This window comes from Monodelphis domestica, chromosome 3 (genome assembly GCF_027887165.1).
Source record: "Monodelphis domestica isolate mMonDom1 chromosome 3, mMonDom1.pri, whole genome shotgun sequence".
Classification (NCBI taxonomy): Eukaryota; Metazoa; Chordata; class Mammalia; order Didelphimorphia; family Didelphidae; genus Monodelphis; species Monodelphis domestica.
In genome coordinates, this window is record NC_077229.1 from 45,294,257 (window position 1) to 45,311,756 (window position 17,500).

Below are 17,500 nucleotides of genomic sequence, written 5' to 3' on the forward strand. Positions count from 1 at the left end.
TCTTTTCTCCAAAGATCTCAGGAATAAAAGTCAACTTCATTAACCTCTAACTGACAGACTCTACTCTTCCCTCCCCCTTTAAAAAACCAGAGTATTTGCCCCTTTTCCAATCTTGTAGCACCTCCCCCCCCCCCATTTCCACATCCATTAGGGTAGCCATAACAATGACTCAGCAATGCCATCTGCCAGGTCTCCCAGGACTCAGGGATGTACTTCATCCAGCCTACATGACTTGAATTCATCATGGGCAGATTGGTGCATCTTACCCTCTCATCGTCCGTCTTGGGCATTAGCTGTTTTTTACTCAATTTTGTCCTGTTTTCTCTGGCGCAGAGGTCTTTCTCTCTGGCAGAGAGAAACAGAAGCAAGAATGTGATCTTCCTCTTTCTCCCAGTGGAGTTTTTTTTTTTTTAAACCTTCCCGTTGTCCTTAGCTTCCTTCCTCAACTTTGGCTCGTTCTGAGTTTTAGCATTCCTGACACTGATTTTACAGGACTGTGCCCAGCTCTTTCTGTCATCCTGTGACCATCTTCTGTATGTAGTTTTCAAAAATAAAAGTTGGTTGGCAGGTTCCCTTTGGGTCTACATCAGGCTCTTAAGACATCCCATTTTTCCCTCTTCACTGAAGTTGCTTCCCTTTGGGTCTTTAGAATTTCATTTTTGAGCATTGACCCATCTCTCCAGAACTGATTTTCTGTGGCGTTTGAGTTCATGGGACACCCCTTTCCTCTGATGAAATCTTTGAAATCTATTTCCCCAAATTTGATGTGTGCCAGACTTAGCCCAGATGTCCTCTCCTGTCTCACAAGCTTTAAGAGGAAGGGATCGCATTACCCAAGGTTCCCATCTGTTCCACCCACCAGCTGGTTTCTTCCTGTTAGTGATCAGATGGGTCGCGATTTTGTTTTGCTATATGCTAGGCACTCTACTAGGGGTTCGAAATACAAAGAAAAGGAAAAGCAGGCCTTCCCCTTCAGGAGCTCACATTGTTTTGGGGAAGGCAGAAATCAGGGGGGGGGGGGGTGAACTTCCAGACAGTGAAAAAGCAGAGCTGGGAGATAAGTAGTTGAGTTTAAGGTACTTGTGGGACAAGATGGACAGCTAAGTGGTTCAGTGGATAAAGCACTAGGCTTGGAGTCAAGAAGACCTAAGTTCAAATATGACATTTTCTATCTGCATGACCTTGGACAAGTCACTTAACCCTGTTGGCCTCAGTTTCCTCATCTGTAAAATGATCTGGAGAAGGAAATGGCAAGCCACTCCAGTATTTTTGCCAAGAAAATCCCACAGCAGGGTCACAAAGAATTAAGACACATAAAATGACTGAACAACAACAACAGATGGGATGGGATAGCCAAAAGACAGTTGGTGATACAAGACGGAGTCTCAGGAGAGAGATGAAGGCTGTATATCTAGATCTTGGAATCATCCGCATAGAGATGATAATTGAACCCTTGAGAGCTGATGAGATCACCAAGTCAGAGAGAGAAAAGCAGAGTCCATGAGAGAGTTGTGAGGGACACTCATATTCAGCAGCCATAACTTGAATGAAGAATCAGCTGAGGAATTAAAGAGGAAGTTGGTGAACTAGGAGAACCAGGAGAAGTGGAGTCACAGAAACCAGATGGGAAACCGTATCAAAGAGAAGAGGGTGACTGACAATGTCAGGGGCAGCAGAGAGGTCAGTAAGGATGAGAACTGGGAAAAAGACACTGGATTTGGCCCTTAAAAGGTTATTAGTAACTTTGGCAATCCAGAACCAAATTCATCCCTTGTTAGTTCCTCTACTTTTTGAAGGATGAAATTATCATTAAGACAACTCAAGAAGTTGTTCATTCTGCTTCTTGCAGAGAAAGAGATCTGATTAATTGAAGCAAATGTCTGGTTAATCAAAACCCTAGGTCACTGCTATGGAGTATTTCTGTGCCAAGCTAATTGATTTTCCTTGGAGCAGACTTTTTTTTTCACCAATTGCATGTAATAACAAATTTTGGAACAAACTTCTAATGAAGTAGGGCCTATAGCCATTATGGGTATGAAACTTTCCAACAAAAGGGTTGGGATCTTTTTGGACAGATGTAGTTGATCATAAATTAAAGCTCTTTTCCTGGGGGGAAGTCACTGAACCCTGCTGGCCTGTGCTGGAGAAGGCAATGATCTCTTCATCTCAAGTTCCCATCATTTCTGCCCAACAGTTCATTTCTTCCTGGCTTCCTTGGATTCCTTCAAGTTCTAGGTAAAATCCCACCTTCTTCAAGAAGCCTTTCCCAAACCCCCTTAATGCTACTAACTTCCCACTGTTGACTATTTCCAATTTATCCAATTTGTGTGTGCTTGTACACACAATGGTGTGTGTAGCTTGTTGTCATGTGTGTCCCTGATTCAACCACAAGCTTCTCAAAGGCAGGACTGTCTTTTGCCTCTCTTTGTACCCCTAGTATTTAGCACAGTGCCTGGCACATAGTAGGTGCTTAATAAATCTCCCGAGAACCTCTGGCTTTCTGAGCTGCTCTTCTTTTCCCTTCTTTATAACCCTTATGTGTGGTGTCTAATCCTAGGGATACACATAGGCGGTCTTCTCCCTCCCCCACCCTTCTTCATTTAAAGCCCTTTTGATTTAATTTGCAAAATCCATTCTTGAATGCCTTCTGCAGATGGTACTCCCTCTTGAGTCAGGAATCATCACCCTGTATTTTTAAGCTGTGGTCCAGAAGTCCAGATGCTATTCCGAGGCACCACCTTCTTGGCTGCTGTTCACTTCCTGAATTATTCTTTCTTTTCTACACCCTTTGCCTTCTAGGGGCAACAACAGTGAAGAAAACACCACCAGTGCCCCCTGGGATCTTCCCTTCCTAGTCTTCTGCAGTGCTTTCCAGCTTCCTTCTGGCAATGTCGTTAGTATCCATGGGAATCACCAGAAATGAGTGGTTGCACTCTGTAGGCGTCATCCATTTGTAAAGTCTTGGGAGGCTCTTGTGATTGCCTTGGTTACGTGCCCAGGAAGACAGCGGACCACGTAACGGTTCTTCATTGGATCAGCAAAGGGAGCAGAGAATCGCCATGTCCAGCCATTCTCTCCTTCCTCTGACCTATCCTGAATGACTGCTCTCTCACCTGCTAGCTCCTACACCTCTTCCCTTCTTCCTTCCTTAGGAAGGGCCCCAAGGTGTCTTTAAGCTCTAATTTTCTTCCTTTCTCCTCTGGGCAGGAGATGCACCGACATCCCAACAAGGCAAGGGTCTTCCCTCCCCCACCTCAGAACCCATTTTTCCCTATTGAAGCCTCCCTTCTTTTCCCCATAGGAACGCTTCTCTCTCCCAACAGAGTGTGAAGAGGCGTTCTCCTCTATGGGTTCCTCCCATCTCTAGGAGAAAGATTAACTTCTAGATGGAGAAAAGTGGCAAAAGCTGGAGGCTCACATCTGGAAGCAAGTCATTGCACAACTTTTCTACCCTCCATAATGGTAGAAGGCACCCTTGGACTCCTCATTATCTCTCACCCCCATATCCAAGCTGTTGCCAAGGCCTGTCCATGCCATCTTTGCAGAAGCTCTTGAATCTGTCCCCTTCCATCCTCTGACACCACCAGCCCTCTAGTATAGATCCTCATCACCTCATACCTGGTCTACTGCAATAGCCCTGCTTGGCTCCGCCTGCCTCGAGTCTCTTCTCACTCCAACTTGAGTTACCCCCCCCTCCAGATGTTCCATGTAGCTTTTCTTCCCTTATCTCTTCCTCTCCTACCTTCTACTTTTCCTGTTTGAATTGACCTATTCAGCTTCTACTCCTTAAATCTTCTTCTATCTTTTAGTTATGTTTGAATGGGACTCATTATTTCATCTGGTCCCCCACCAAAACCTTCCCAGCTCCCTTCTGATGATTCCTCCACTCAAGCTCTTAATCTCAGGGCCATGACTAGCTCCTTACTTGTACACAAGCCACATGTCAGAGCTCTTATTGTATCTTGTCATTTCTGCCCTCATAACACCTTTTATAAATATCCCAGGGGGGCAGGTGGGTGGCTCAGTGGATGGAGAGTCAGGCCTAGAGACAGGAGGTCCTGGGTTCAAATTTGGCATCAGACACTTCCCAGCTGTGTGACCCTGGGCAAGTCATTTAACCCCCATTGCCTAGCCCTTACCATTCTTCTTCCTTGGAGCCAATACATAGTACTGATTCCAAGACAGAAGGTAAGGGTTTAAATAAATAAATAAATAATAAACAAGTAAATAAATAATGAATGAATAAATGAATGAATAATTAAATAAATATCCCAGGCTCTCTACTCACAAGACCACTGAGTCAATAAGCACCTACTATGCAGCTGGCCTTCTGTTAAGTTCTGGGGGCAAGAACTCTTGTCGCATCGTATTTTGGGTCTCTCAACATTTTGTATGCAGCAGGTGCTAAATAAGTGACCGATATTATTACTTCATAATGCTTATATTAGGGCCATGCCTTATCACGAGAGAGATCTCATAGACTTGGCTCCCTTACAGAAATGCACCCAAGAACCAGAGCGAATTGGAAATTGAGGGGGTGCCCATCATTTGAGGAGCGGCTGAACAAAGTTGTGGTATATGACTGTAATGGAATACAATTGTGCTATGAGAGTGAAGGGGATGGTTTCAGAAAAATCTGAGAAGACTTATATGAGCGGATGCAAAGCAAATTGAGCAGAGCCAGGAGAACAGTATACATAGTAACAGCAATATTATAACAATAATCAACTGTGAAAGACTTATCTATTCTGATCAACACAGTGATCCATCCAAAACCGTTCCAAAGGACTCATGATGAAAAATGCTATTCATAGGGGCAGCTAGGTGGCTCAGTAGATAGAGACAGGCCTAGAGACAATAGTTCCTGGGTTCAAGTGTGGCTTCAGATACTCCCTAGCTGTGTGACTCTATTGCCTAGCCCTTACCATTCTTCTGCCTCAGAACCAATATTTAGTACTGATTCCAAGACAGAAGGCAAGGGTTTAAAAGAATACTATCTACCTCAAGAGAGCCAATGAATTCTGATATTGTTCTTTACTTTCTTATTTTTCTTGATTTTCCCTTCACAATAGGGCTAATGTGGAAATATGTTTTCATGGCTTCATATATATATATAAAATGGGCATCCTATTTCCTGCCTTCTTAATGAGGGGTGGAGAGGAGAGAATTTGGAAATGAAAATTTAAAAGAAAGAGGGGAGGGAGGGAGAAAGGTTAGGAGGGGGAGAGAGAAGGGGGGAAAAGAGGAAGGAAGGAAGGAAGGAAGGAAGGAAGGAAGGAAGGAAGGAAGGAAGGAAGGAAGGAAGGAAGGAAGGAAGGAAGGAAGGAAGGAAGGAAGGAAGGAAGGAAGGAAGGAAGGAAGGAAGGAAGGAAAGAGGAAGGAAGGAAGGAAGAAGAGGAAGGAAGGAAGAAGAGGAAGGAAGGAAGAAAGAAAGAAAGAAAAATCTTAGGATAGCTTGAACCTGGAAAACAACTGGGTTTTGATAGGATTGTCCTTGAAGGTAACAGACAGTGCCAAGGGCATCATGCTTACAGTGTGCCCATCAGGAAAAGGTATCAGCATACAGGCAGATTTAACTTTTGTTTAATTTGTAAAACCAGTTCTGCCACTAAGTTATCTAGGGATGTATGCCTGCTACCAAGCCCCAAGGGCCAACAGTAAATGCTGGCAGGAATATACAACAGATGGCCCACATCTCATCAACTAATACTCAGACTTGTTTGTTCCTTCTCTTCCCAACAAAACTTGTTATAATGGAACATGCTTCACCCTAGAGCTCAAAAACATTTTGTTTCATCATTTTACTCCTCTCTGACTCTTCTCAAATCCATTTGGAGTTTTCTTGGCAAAAATACTGGTTTGTTTTGCCATTATTTCCTTTCCCAGCTGATTTTACAGATGAAGAAACTGCGGTCAAGAAGGCTAAGTGACTTGCCTAGGGTCCCACAGCTAGTGCCAGATTTGAACTCATAAAGAGGAATCTTCCCGATTCCAAAGCCCCTTTCACCACCTAGTGGCACCATGCTCATGAGCTAGGAAACCTCTAAATTTGAGCTTTAAAAAAGCTGCTCTTCAGGGGGCAGCTGGGTAGCTCAGTGGATGGAGAGCCAGGCCCAGATATGGGAGGTCCTGGGTTCAAATCTGGCCTCAGACACTTCCTAGCTGTGTGACCCTGGGCAAGTCACTTAACCCCCATTGCCTAGCCCTTACCACTCTTCTGCCTTGGAACCAATACACAGTATGGATTCCTAGACAGAAGGTAAAGGTTTAAAAAAAAAAAGCCGCTCTTCTCCTCAGCTGAAAAGCCCCCTGTTTTGTACAGCTGGAGGCAGCGGGGCTTTTCCTGCTTGAGAGGTGAAGGGAGGCTGACAACTTGAAGATGTGAGGAATTCTGTTCACGTTTGTGTGTGTGTGTGTGTGATTTCAGACCTGCCTTTCTGAAGGCTGCAGAGAACTTCACCCTCTTGGTTAAGAACCACATCTGGTATCCCAAGTTTAATTTCACCAAGTAAGTGTTGGGGCCTTCACTCAAATCGTTTCCCGGATCCCTGGGTGCTGAAGCGTGTCCCAGCCACATACGTGTTCTGGCTGGTCCTCTAAATTCAGAGGACCCTCGTCACCGGAGGGTTGGCCACCAGGGGGTGGCTTTTGGGGTACCAGCGGCAAAGTATCTCCTACAACTGGCCCCCAAGCCACATGGGTCACCCATTGGCACCGAAAGAGAGAGGTAAAGGCCTGAATTCTTGAAGCACATCAGTGGGAAGGGCATGGAAGGGCACGGATAGCTTGGCCAGTGTCTCGGAGGCAGGCAGGCTGCCCATCAATGCCTTCTCCTCCCCCCACCCCGTCTTTACCCTGCATCTCCCATTTACTCCCCCCCCAGGAGGAATATCCTTCCCAATACCAGTGCCACCTACCTCAAGTCATGCATCTATGACGCCAAGACAGACCCGTTCTGCCCCATATTCCAATTGGGCAAAATAATGAAAAGCGCAGGACAGAACTTCCAGGAGATGGCCGTGGAGGTGAGCGCAAGCTTTTGTTCTGGCCCAGCTCTTCCCTGGAAGAACACTTCTAGCCTGCCTCCACAGAGAAGACTTTCCCAGGTCTGAGAGCCACTACTCACTGCTCAACTGCTGCTGATTTTAGTTACTGCCTGGAGTCCGGAAAACCCGAGTTCAAATGTGGCCCAGTTGTGTGACCCTGGGCAAGTCACTTTATTCTGTCTTAGTTTTCTCATCTGTAAAATGAGCTAGAGGAGGAAATAGCAAATCAGCTGTGTGACCCTGGACAAGTCACTTCACTGTGGTTGCCTCAGTTTTCTCATTTGTAAAATGAGCTAGAGTAGGAAATAGCAAATCAGCTGTGTGACCCTAGACAAGTCACTTCACTGTGGTTGCCTCAGTTTTCTCATTTGTAAAATGAGCTAGAGTAGGAAATAGCAAATCAGCTGTGTGACCCTGGACAAGTCACTTCACTGTGGTTGCCTCAGTTTTCTCATTTATAAAATGAGCTAGAGGAGGAAATAGCAAATCAGCTGTGTGACCCTAGACAAGTCACTTCACTGTGGTTGCCTCAGTTTTCTCATTTGTAAAATGAGCTAGAGGAGGAAATAGCAAATCAGCTGTGTGACCCTAGACAAGTCACTTCACTGTGGCTGCCTCAGTTTTCTCATTTGTAAAATGAGCTAGAGGAGGAAATAGCAAATCAGCTGTGTGACCCTGGACAAGTCACTTCACTGTGGTTGCCTCAGTTTCCTCATCTGTCAAATGAGCTGGAGAAGGAAGTGGCAAACCACTCCAGTGTTTCTGCCAAGAAAACCTCAAATAGAGTCACAGTTAGACATGACTAAAATGATTAAAAAGCCACTGGTGTGTTTTTGTTGTTGTTGTTTTGTTTTTAAGTATTGTTAAGGCAGCTAGGTGATGCAGTGGATAAAGAGCTGGTTCTGGAGTCAGGTTCAAATACAATCACTCCCTAGCTGTGTGACCCTGGACAAGTCACTTCACTGTGGTTGCCTCAGTTTCCTCATCTGTAAAATGAGCTGGAGAAGGAAACGGCAAGCCACTCCAGGATCTTTGCCAAGAAAAGTCCAGATGGAGTCATGAGGAATCAGACATGACTGAACAACAACAAAAGGACCTTCTGATCTATCTAAAAAAAAAAAAAGACATAAAAAAGTATTTATAGGGAGCAGCTAGATGGCTCAGTGGATAGAGTACCAGCCTGGAGTCCAGAGGTCTTGAGTTCAAATGTGGCCTCAGACCATTCCTAGCTGTATGACCCTGGACAAGTCACTGAACTCCAATTTGATTCTCCTCTAAGAACTGATACTAAAGAAGGTAATTTTTAAAAATAAGTATTGAAGTGATTGGGTGGCTTCAATATTAGCGCCCCCCTTTTTTAACCCTCACCTTTCATCTTAGAATCAATATTGGGTATCCACGACAGAAGAGTGGTAAGGGCTAGGCAATGGGGGTTAAGTGACTTGCCCAGGGACACACAGCTAGAAAATGTCTGAGGCCACATTTGAATCCAGGACCTCCCATCTCTAGGCCTGGCTTTCCATCCACTGAGCCCCCTAGCTGCCCTGGTATTAGCCCCCTTTTGAGGTTTTCTCTGGCTTGAGCTTTTCCTCACTTTCTTGCTTTGGTATATGCAGGGTGGCATCATGGGCATTCAGATCAACTGGGACTGCAACCTGGACCGCGCTTCCTCCCACTGCCTGCCCAAGTATTCCTTCCGCCGCCTGGACAACCAGGACTCGGACCACACGGTGTCCCCAGGCTATAACTTCCGGTGAGGGTCACGTGATCCGTTCCTCTGCTTGGGGGGGGGGGCGCAGAGACAGTACAGACGTGGGGGAGGGGGGGTTGGCCGCTGGGAATTGACAAACACTGTCCATAGCTCCCGCCTGGGCCCTCTGAGCATAGGGCAGGGTGAGGGTACTCAACCCTGCTGACAAATCCCGGCTGAGTTTGGGGCGTGCCTTGGGGGTTTTACAGAATGAGCGGTGGGCTTAGGGGCGAACAGAAGGCCAGGGTTCGAATCCCGCCTGTGCTACGAGGACTAGCCGCTGCTGGTGAACCTCCGCTTCTGCCTTGGTAAAAATGCAGGTGTTGGCCGAGGTGGCCTGAAGCTTCGTCACCTCTCCTGGGTCCCGGCCGGACCCCTCGTGAACCGAAATGCATGAAGAAAACCAATTAGGAAATACGACCATCTACGTGTCATACCAAGTCAGTCCTGGCCCGGGGCGAGAACCCGGAGCGAGAGGCGCCCCATCGGGGCTGGCAGCGCCCCGCTTTTAAGTCTGGGGGGCGGCGCCGATGACAGACATTTCGGGAAAGCACGCCGAGAACCGGGTATTTTTGTTTCTCCCCCTTTCTCCGGAACAGCACCGCGTGCGGCCCTGCCAGCGTGGGCCGGTTTGGCTTCTCCGCAGTCTCCCCTGGCTGCATGCGGCCGAGCAGATGCCGGGCTGGAAAATGGCTCCCGGCCCTCTGGACGGGACGCTGGGCCGCGGGCTCCCTCTGGTGGTGACTGGGCCGCCACGGCCCTCAGCCCAGCCTCCCGGGGACCGGGGAAACCCTCTTCGGCGGGCAGGGCGCTTTGGGGCATGCCTAGCACCAAAGGGCTTGGCTCGTGGCCCCGCGGAGGGCCTGGCTCTCTCCTCAACTGGCCACACTTGTGCCTGGTTTTTAGAATTGCCGGCGGCGCCTCCCGGCTGGCTGTAACTACCGAGCGATTGAGCCAGCCACGGCCCCAGAAGGCCATTCGCCAACCAGCGCAGCCACTGCATGGCATTAAATGGAGGCAGCAGGACCTTTGGGAGCCGGGTGTAAAAACGAAGACAAAAAAAATCCATGTACATACATGTGTATGTACATACACACATGTATGTAAATATAACTAAATGCATATATACATATATGTACATGAAGGCCATGAGGTGTGGGTGGCTGCTTTATTTTTTTTTTAATAACCTTCACCTTCCATCTTAGAATCAATGCTAAGTATTGCTTCTAAAACAGAAGAGTAGTAAGGGTGAGGTGATGGGAGTGAAGTGACTTGCTCAGGGTCACACAGCTGGGAACTGTTGGAGGCCATATTTGAACCCAGGACCCCACATCTCCAAACCAGGCTCTCTATCCACGGAGCCCCCCAGCTGCCCCCTAGTTGCTACTTCTTTGAAAACATTTTTATTTTGTTTTTAGAATTAAAATGTCTTTGTTTTGCCCCCTCTTCTTTAGCCTACTTTTGCAGGTTCTTCCGTGGACAATCTTATCAGAATTGTGGCCCCAAATTCCTTTTGTAAATTTTTAAATATTTTTCCACGGTTACATGATTCATTTTCTTTCCTCTCCTCTTCCATCCCCCCTCCTAGAGCTGTCAAGCAATGCTACCGGGTTATACAAGCGTAGAACGTTTTCGTTTTTTCAACGATCGGGTGGTCTTAACTGTATTAGAATGAACATTCAGTGACAAAAGAGTTTTATAAATGTCTTTATTTTTTATAAACTTTATTTAAAAAGTGTTGAATTGGGCCAGACCACAGTGAGAGCAGAGAGAGGAACTTCTGATGCCCAGGCGGCGCGGAAGGGTTTGTCACAGCCTCTCGGGCAAATTTAGAAAGAAAATGCCCTTCCCTACCCGGAAAGTGCTCTCTTCGTCCCGTTGTCAAGTCACCTCCCTCCACCTGCCTCGGCTGCGCGAGGCACCTTTTAAACGATTAAACGGCTCTCCGGGCTGCTTATTAACTGCTCGCGAGCATGCGCGAACTGCGCGGCCTTCCGGGGCCGTGCTAAAGCACGCGCGTTTCCTGCCCAGGTTTGCCAAATACTACAAGGACGCGAACGGCACCGAGACGCGGACTCTCATCAAGGCCTATGGCATCCGCTTCGACATCATCGTCTTCGGAAAGGTAGAGTCCCTCCGCGGCACGCTCTCGCCCGCCCCTTTCTCTGCTCTTCTCACCCCCGTCTCAAACGTTTCTCCTCCGCCAGGCCGGGAAGTTCGATATCATCCCCACCATGATCAACGTGGGCTCCGGACTGGCCCTGCTTGGAGTGGTAAGAGGCCGCGTGGCCTATGGGCCCCCCTTGGGAGTCGGCTTCTCCTTCCCCGCAGGCACGCCCGGGCAGCAGCGCCCAGGCTCCTTCCCGGAGCTCCCCACCAAGGGAGGGAGTCCTCATCCCTGGGGCCACCCGGCAGAGGGCAAGAATAGGCGTGCATTAGATCTCATGGCCTCGGAGGTGCTTTTTGGCTATTAGACCTTAGAACACACTCTCTGATCCGTTTTGTTTTTTCCTAATCCCTCCCCTTCCAGCTTAGAATCAATACTGTGTACTGGCTCCAAGGCAGAAGAGCAGTAAGGGCTAGGCAATGGGGGTCAAGGGACTTGCCCAGGGTCACCCAGCTGGAAGTGTCTGAGGTAGATTTGAACCCGGGGCCTGGCTCTCCATCCACTGAGTCCTTTTGATAGGAGGTTTTAGAGACCATAAACAGCTGGGTGGCTCCACTGTAGATGGGACCGGAATTACTCCAGAAATCTAAGCGTGACTGACTTTGGTTGTCGTTCACTTGTTTTAGTCATGCCTGGCTCTTCCTGACCTCATCTGGGGCTTCCTTGGCAAATCACCTCCCTTCCCTCAACCTCTTTCCTCATCTGTAAAATGGGGACACACCAGAGAAGGAAATGGCCAACCATTCCATTATCTTTGCCAAGGAAACTCCAAATCGGGTCGTGAATAAACAGTAACAAAACAGGAGTGATGACCGCAGCACCCACCTTCCAAGAGCGTAGGCTCCATTGAGATCATCGGTCCGTGCTCTGCAAGCCTTCATGCCCTGCTGGCGGACCTATGTTATGCATGGAGGGGACAGCACAGGCTCCTTAAGGCAAGGAGTGCCTCTCACCTTCCGTTTCTTCCTTATCGTCCATTCAGGCCACAGTCCTGTGTGACATTATCGTGCTGTACTTCATGAAGAAGAAATTTTACTACCGAGAGAAAAAGTACAAATATGTAGAAGATTACGATCAGGTAATCTGCCCTCCTAAACTGCAGAAGAGAAACGAGCCGAGACAGACTCTTACGGTCCTCCTTAGGGACTTGGGGGAAGAGAAAAGTCAGTGCCTAGGACCGCCATTGTGGAGGGCCCCAAAAGAAATGGATACATGAAGGAAAAGGCATTTATTAAGCACTTAGTATGGATAAGATTTATTTTAAGATAAGCACGTGCTGAAGTGTTGGGGATGCAGATAGAAAAGCAAAGATGGGCTCTGCCCTCAAGGAGCTTATGTTCTTTTTTAAAACACTTAACTTTTGTCTTAGTTTCAGTTCTAAGATGGTAGAGTGCAAGGGGTGGGCAACTGGACTTGCCCAAGATCACGCAGCTAGGAAGTGTCTGAGACCATATTAGAACCCAGGTCCTCCCAACTCCAAGCCTGGTGCTCTATGCTCTGAGCCCCCTAGCTGTCCCCAGAGCTTATATTCTTGGAGGGGTGACAGCCCATGCAGGGGAGCGGTGGCCAGGAAGGGACATTTTGGTCCTCAAAGTTACAGGGATGATGATGGAGGACAGACAGACACCTTAACCCAGAAACGGTGACAGCTGGTTGTGGTTCTAGACTTAGAGAAGGAGAAGGGGAGATGCTCAGACAGTCGATGAGGCCATCAAGGAGATGATGGAAGAGTAGGGCTGGGACTTGTTACAGACAAAAGAGTGGTTGCCATAAACTGTGACCACGAAAATATGGTTTCAAGACTGTGAATTGCCCAAACTGTAAAGATAATTTTTAGTGTCTTGATTTTAAATTAAAAATAAGTGGTCGCCATGGGAAAAATTCCCAAATATGAAATACCCAAGTCAGCTGGGTTTTATGGAGGTTTTAATTAATACAAAAGAAGGAATTAAAGAAAGGGAGAGAGAGAGTAAGAGGAAATAATAGAAAAAGGCTAGGGCCTAGGCCAATGGCCTAGGCCTTTCTTTTAAGAGAGAAACTAAGTCAGTCTTTAATCACTCACCACAAGATCCTTCCAAGCAAAACTCTGGTGTTCAGAGAGACCCTCCAGTTCAGCTCCTGAGCTCAACTAAGTTCAGCCACCAAGAGACCTCCAATTCAGCTTCCTAAGCTAAGTTCAGAAGCGTCTGACTTCCTTTTAAAGAGAATTTTCTCCTATGTCACCTCCCCTAAATTTCCACATCTACCAATCACAGTAGATGTTTTCCAAAGGACAGACCATTCTCAATTCACATCTTATCACCTTCTCTGGGTAGACTAAAACTTCTGAGTATTTCACAGCTCTTTGCTAAGGTTGTCCTTGCAAGTTGCCTGACCTTTTAGTGATTAATTTGACCTTCATAGGTACTTGGCACCCTTTTGTATTAGATCTAAAAATAGACCCAGCTTAAGGGCTTGGCCTCACTATAAGTATGGGTTGGGGACTTTTTTCTCATTGTTCAGTAAGGAGTTTTACAACTTTATCTTCCCCTAAAGTATGCCTAAGTATGAGTGGAGTCATGTAAAGTTCTCATATACATTCCTGACCGAGGACCTCCATTGTTTAAATGGGGACTAACCTTAACCAAATGGCTTAAGGTAGAGTTTGAGAAATTTTAAGATTCACAGGCTCTTGCGCCCAGAATGTCTGTCCAGAATCAGAGCCACACACAGGCCAAAGAGAGCAATTTATTCAGGCCCTCAGAGCATGCCCACAAGGCTGGCCAACACATCGTTGAATGGGAAACTTGTGTTTCTTTCCAGGGTCTCAATGAAGCACTCAGAACTGAATAATGAGGTCAGCCCTATGACATCCAGGGCTGGAATCAGCCCCAGCCTTACACTGCTGTTGGGGTGCTCACCTTTGCAGGATGCCAAGGCGGAGGAAATCAGTCACCCCTTGGAGAAGGCCGGACCTCCTCCAGCAGCCTCGACTCACTGCCTCCTTCTGGATCTCCAAAATTGCCTCCCCAAGTGTCCCACGCTGTACATTTGTTTGCCCAGTAAATGGATTGTTACTTGCTCCCATTTTGCTGCTCAAGGTTGGCATTCTTTTCTGTTTAACAGAGAATAGCCTGAAGTCTGCTGGCCCCATCCCAGCACAGTTAACATGGATGCAAGCGATGGAACACTGGATAATCATTTTCTAGAACCACTTTGACGCTTTCTCTCCTCCAAAGCTTGGCGCTCCCTGAGCCTCTGGAGAAGGCGCCATTCTCCCAGCTTCTGACAGCAGCCTTTCTTAGTCTTGACACACAGGTTTAAATCATTTTGAGGGAAGAGAAAGTCACCTTGGAGTATGGTGTCCAAGGTTAGAGAGTCCCTTGAGCTATTCACAGCTCACTTATTTCCTATGAGCCAGAGAAATGTCCACATTATTGTGAATGTTTATTTAGGAGTATTTGTCCTTGTGCGGATTCCTTTGTTTAAAAAATAAAATGAATGTGATCTATTTTTGTCAGTTATCTATATTGTGGGCCTGTAGGCTAAAGTTTCCAAAGGATCATAAGATTTAGAACTGGAAAGAATCTTAGTCGAAATCTTAGTTGAAATGAATTGAATATAATTCCCCTTATGTGTCAGGTGTGGAAACTGAGGCTTGGAAAAAATAAATGACTACTGTGAGTAAGTAGCAGAGTCAGGATTGGAACCCAGAATGGAGTGCTTCATCTTTGTGTTCTGGACCCCTTTGGTGGTTTAGTGAAGCCTATGGACCCCTTCTCAGAATCATTAAAATAAAATGTCTAAGATCTTTCTGCAGCCTTCGACACTGCTGTATATTGAGATACAGTTAACAAAATTATTATTTTTTTTAATTCATAGTCCTTCCCCCTCAATTATGAATCTCTGGGGAAGGGAGTACAACTAGTTGGGTCAGTGGATTGAGAGCCTAGGTTCAAATCTGGCCTCAGACACTTTCTAGCTGTGTGACCCTGGGCAAGTCACTGGGCAACACCCATTGCCTAGCCCTTACCACTCTTCTGCCTTGCTGATGTACCAGAAATGCTTTTCCCTCGTGTTTTATGCTAGTGGTTTTAGGCTACTCGGTGCCTGCACTGAGTAGGCTCTAAGCCTACAGAAATGCAGCGTGTCACTTTATTAACCATCCAGCAAAGAAGCACAATACTTAAGTCTGGTAGTGGTCTTGAATCATCAGCCCAGGAGCCATCTTGGTCAACATTCCAAAAGGCTACTGTTTACACTATCTCTTTTTTGCCTTTGTCTCACATAAAGAGATGACCCTTCTCCTTGCCCAGGCAAACCCTTCTATATGCATGAGTGATTCCATTCCATCCCATCTTCTCCAGAAGATCATGCCCTCTGTTATTTCCATTCTTACACTAATTTTCAATCTCCATCCACTGGCTGCTTCTCTATTGTCTACAAACCTACTCCCATCTTGCCATGCTCAAAAGTTCCCCATTTGTGGTCAGCTAGGTGGCTCAGTGGATTGAGAGCCAGGCCTGGAGACAGAAGTTCCCAAATTCAAATCTGACCTTAGCCATTTTCTAGTCATATGATGCTGGGCAAGTCACTAAATGTCAAGTGCTTAGATCTTATATCTCTTCTACCTTGGAAGACAAGACAGAAAGAAGGGGATTAAAAAAATTCATTTGATACAGTCATTTCCAATAGTTATCATCCTGTATCTCTCCTCCCTTTTATGTCTCAATTTCTTGAGGTAGCCTACAATCTATCCTTCCATTTCCTTTCTTCTCAGTCTCTTAACTCTCTGTAGGATGGTTTCCAAGTTTATCATTCCACTGAATCTGCTCTCCCCAAAGTTACCAATAATCTTTTGCTTTAAACACTTACTTTCCATTTTAGAATCAATATTATGTATTGGTTCCAAGGCAGAAGAGTGACAAGGGCTAGGCAATGGGGGTTAAGCAACTTGCTCAGGGTCTGAGGCCAGATTTGAACCCAGGGCTTTCCATCCTCAGGTCTGGCCCTCTATCCACTATCTGCCCCTCCAATGACCTCTTAATTGCCAAATCTGATAGTCTTTTCTCAATCTTCATCTTTCCTGATCTTTCTGCAGCCTTTGACACTGCTGTTGACCTTCCTTTTCTTGATACTTTCTAGGTTTGGGGGACACTATAATCTCTAGGTCCTACTTTCCTGATTGTTCCTTTTCTGTCTCTTTTATTGGGATCTTCATCCAGATGGCACCTGCTAAGCCTGGGTGTCCTCCAGAGCTCTGTCTAGGACCCTCTTCTCCATCTCATCTGCTCCCATGATCATCTCTAGGCAACTCTGACATCTTGTTCCTGATCTCTAGTTTTGCATCTCTCACTGTCTATTGGACATCTCAAACAATATGCCTTATAAATATCTTAAAAGGAACAGGTCCAAAATCAGATTCATTATCTTTCCCCAAACCTTCCCCTCTTCCTAACTTCCTTTTTGCTATCAAGGACATCCTCCTCTTCCTCCTCCTAGTCACCCAGACTTACAATCTAGGTATCATCAACTCCTCACTCTCATTCCCCTCCTCCCCATATCCAGGCTGTTGCCAAGGCTTATTGATTTTGCCTTTGTGGCATCTCTGGTATACTCATCTCTTCTCCTCTGACATTGCCGCCATCTTGGTGCAGGCTGCCATCACACTATGCCTGGACTATTGAAGTTGCCTGCTCTAGCTCAAGATTCTGCCCAAGCTAGTGGGCCAGATGTCACAGGTCCCCTCAAAAACCACAGTGGCTCCCTGTCATCTCCAGGATCAAATAGAAAGTCCTTGGTCTGAGGTAAAGCCCTTTATAACCTGGCTCCTTTTTACTCTTCCAGATTTCTTACACTTTACTCCTAAACACGTATTCTTTGGTGCAATGACACCGGCCTTCTGACTGTTCCAAGAACAAAACTCTCCATCTCTTTGCTGTTGCCTGGGCTGGAATAGTCTTCCCTCCTCTGCTCTGGACCTCCCTGGCTTTCTTTAAATTCTCTCCCAAATCTCGCCTCCTATAGAAAGCTTTCTCCAACTCCTCTTAATTCCAGTGCTTTTGTTGTTGTGAATTATTTCCCATGTAACCCGCCTCTAGCTTGCTTTGTTTATATTTGTTTTCACGTTGTTCCCCCCATTAGATTGTGAGCTTCTTGAGGGCAGGGACCTTTTTTGTGTGCCTTTTTTGCTGCTTTTTGGTCTATCCAAAAGGCAGATGACAGGTGACCAGAATTCAGGAGAGAGACTGTAGCTGGATAGATATATCTGGAAATTATCTGTAGAGGACAAATCATTTAAATCTTTCCTTGAATTAAAAGGCACAATATAAACTCTATACGACAGAGGTAGCCCATGATACTGGTGAAGACACTGGTTATAGAGTTGGGAGGTCTGGGTTTGTAGACTGACTATAAACCCCAGCTTTCTTATCATTCTGGGAGGATTCTCTGACCTTTCACTCCTACAATGCCACCATCTTGGCTCTACCTCTCCTTTATTATTATTCTGGCTTAACATGGTACAGTGCCAAAAAAGGACAGGATTGAGAGTCGAAG

General features: G+C 46.4%; 1 protein-coding gene across 2 annotated transcripts in view; it reads left to right on the forward strand.

Annotated features, from left to right (window-relative positions):
- P2RX4 (purinergic receptor P2X 4) overlaps positions 1-14,453 on the forward strand; it is a 36,819-nt gene extending 22,366 nt beyond the window's left edge. For both annotated transcript variants that reach the window (XM_056821777.1, XM_056821776.1), the window contains exons 6-12: positions 6,428-6,508; positions 6,884-7,025; positions 8,663-8,799; positions 10,828-10,921; positions 11,004-11,069; positions 11,946-12,041; positions 13,766-14,453. In XM_056821777.1, coding sequence (XP_056677755.1) covers positions 6,428-6,508; positions 6,884-7,025; positions 8,663-8,799; positions 10,828-10,921; positions 11,004-11,069; positions 11,946-12,041; positions 13,766-13,795 — 646 coding nt within the window. In that variant the 3' untranslated portion in view covers positions 13,796-14,453. The remainder of the gene's footprint in view (positions 1-6,427; positions 6,509-6,883; positions 7,026-8,662; positions 8,800-10,827; positions 10,922-11,003; positions 11,070-11,945; positions 12,042-13,765) is intronic.
- Positions 14,454-17,500: the final 3,047 nt, after the last annotated feature.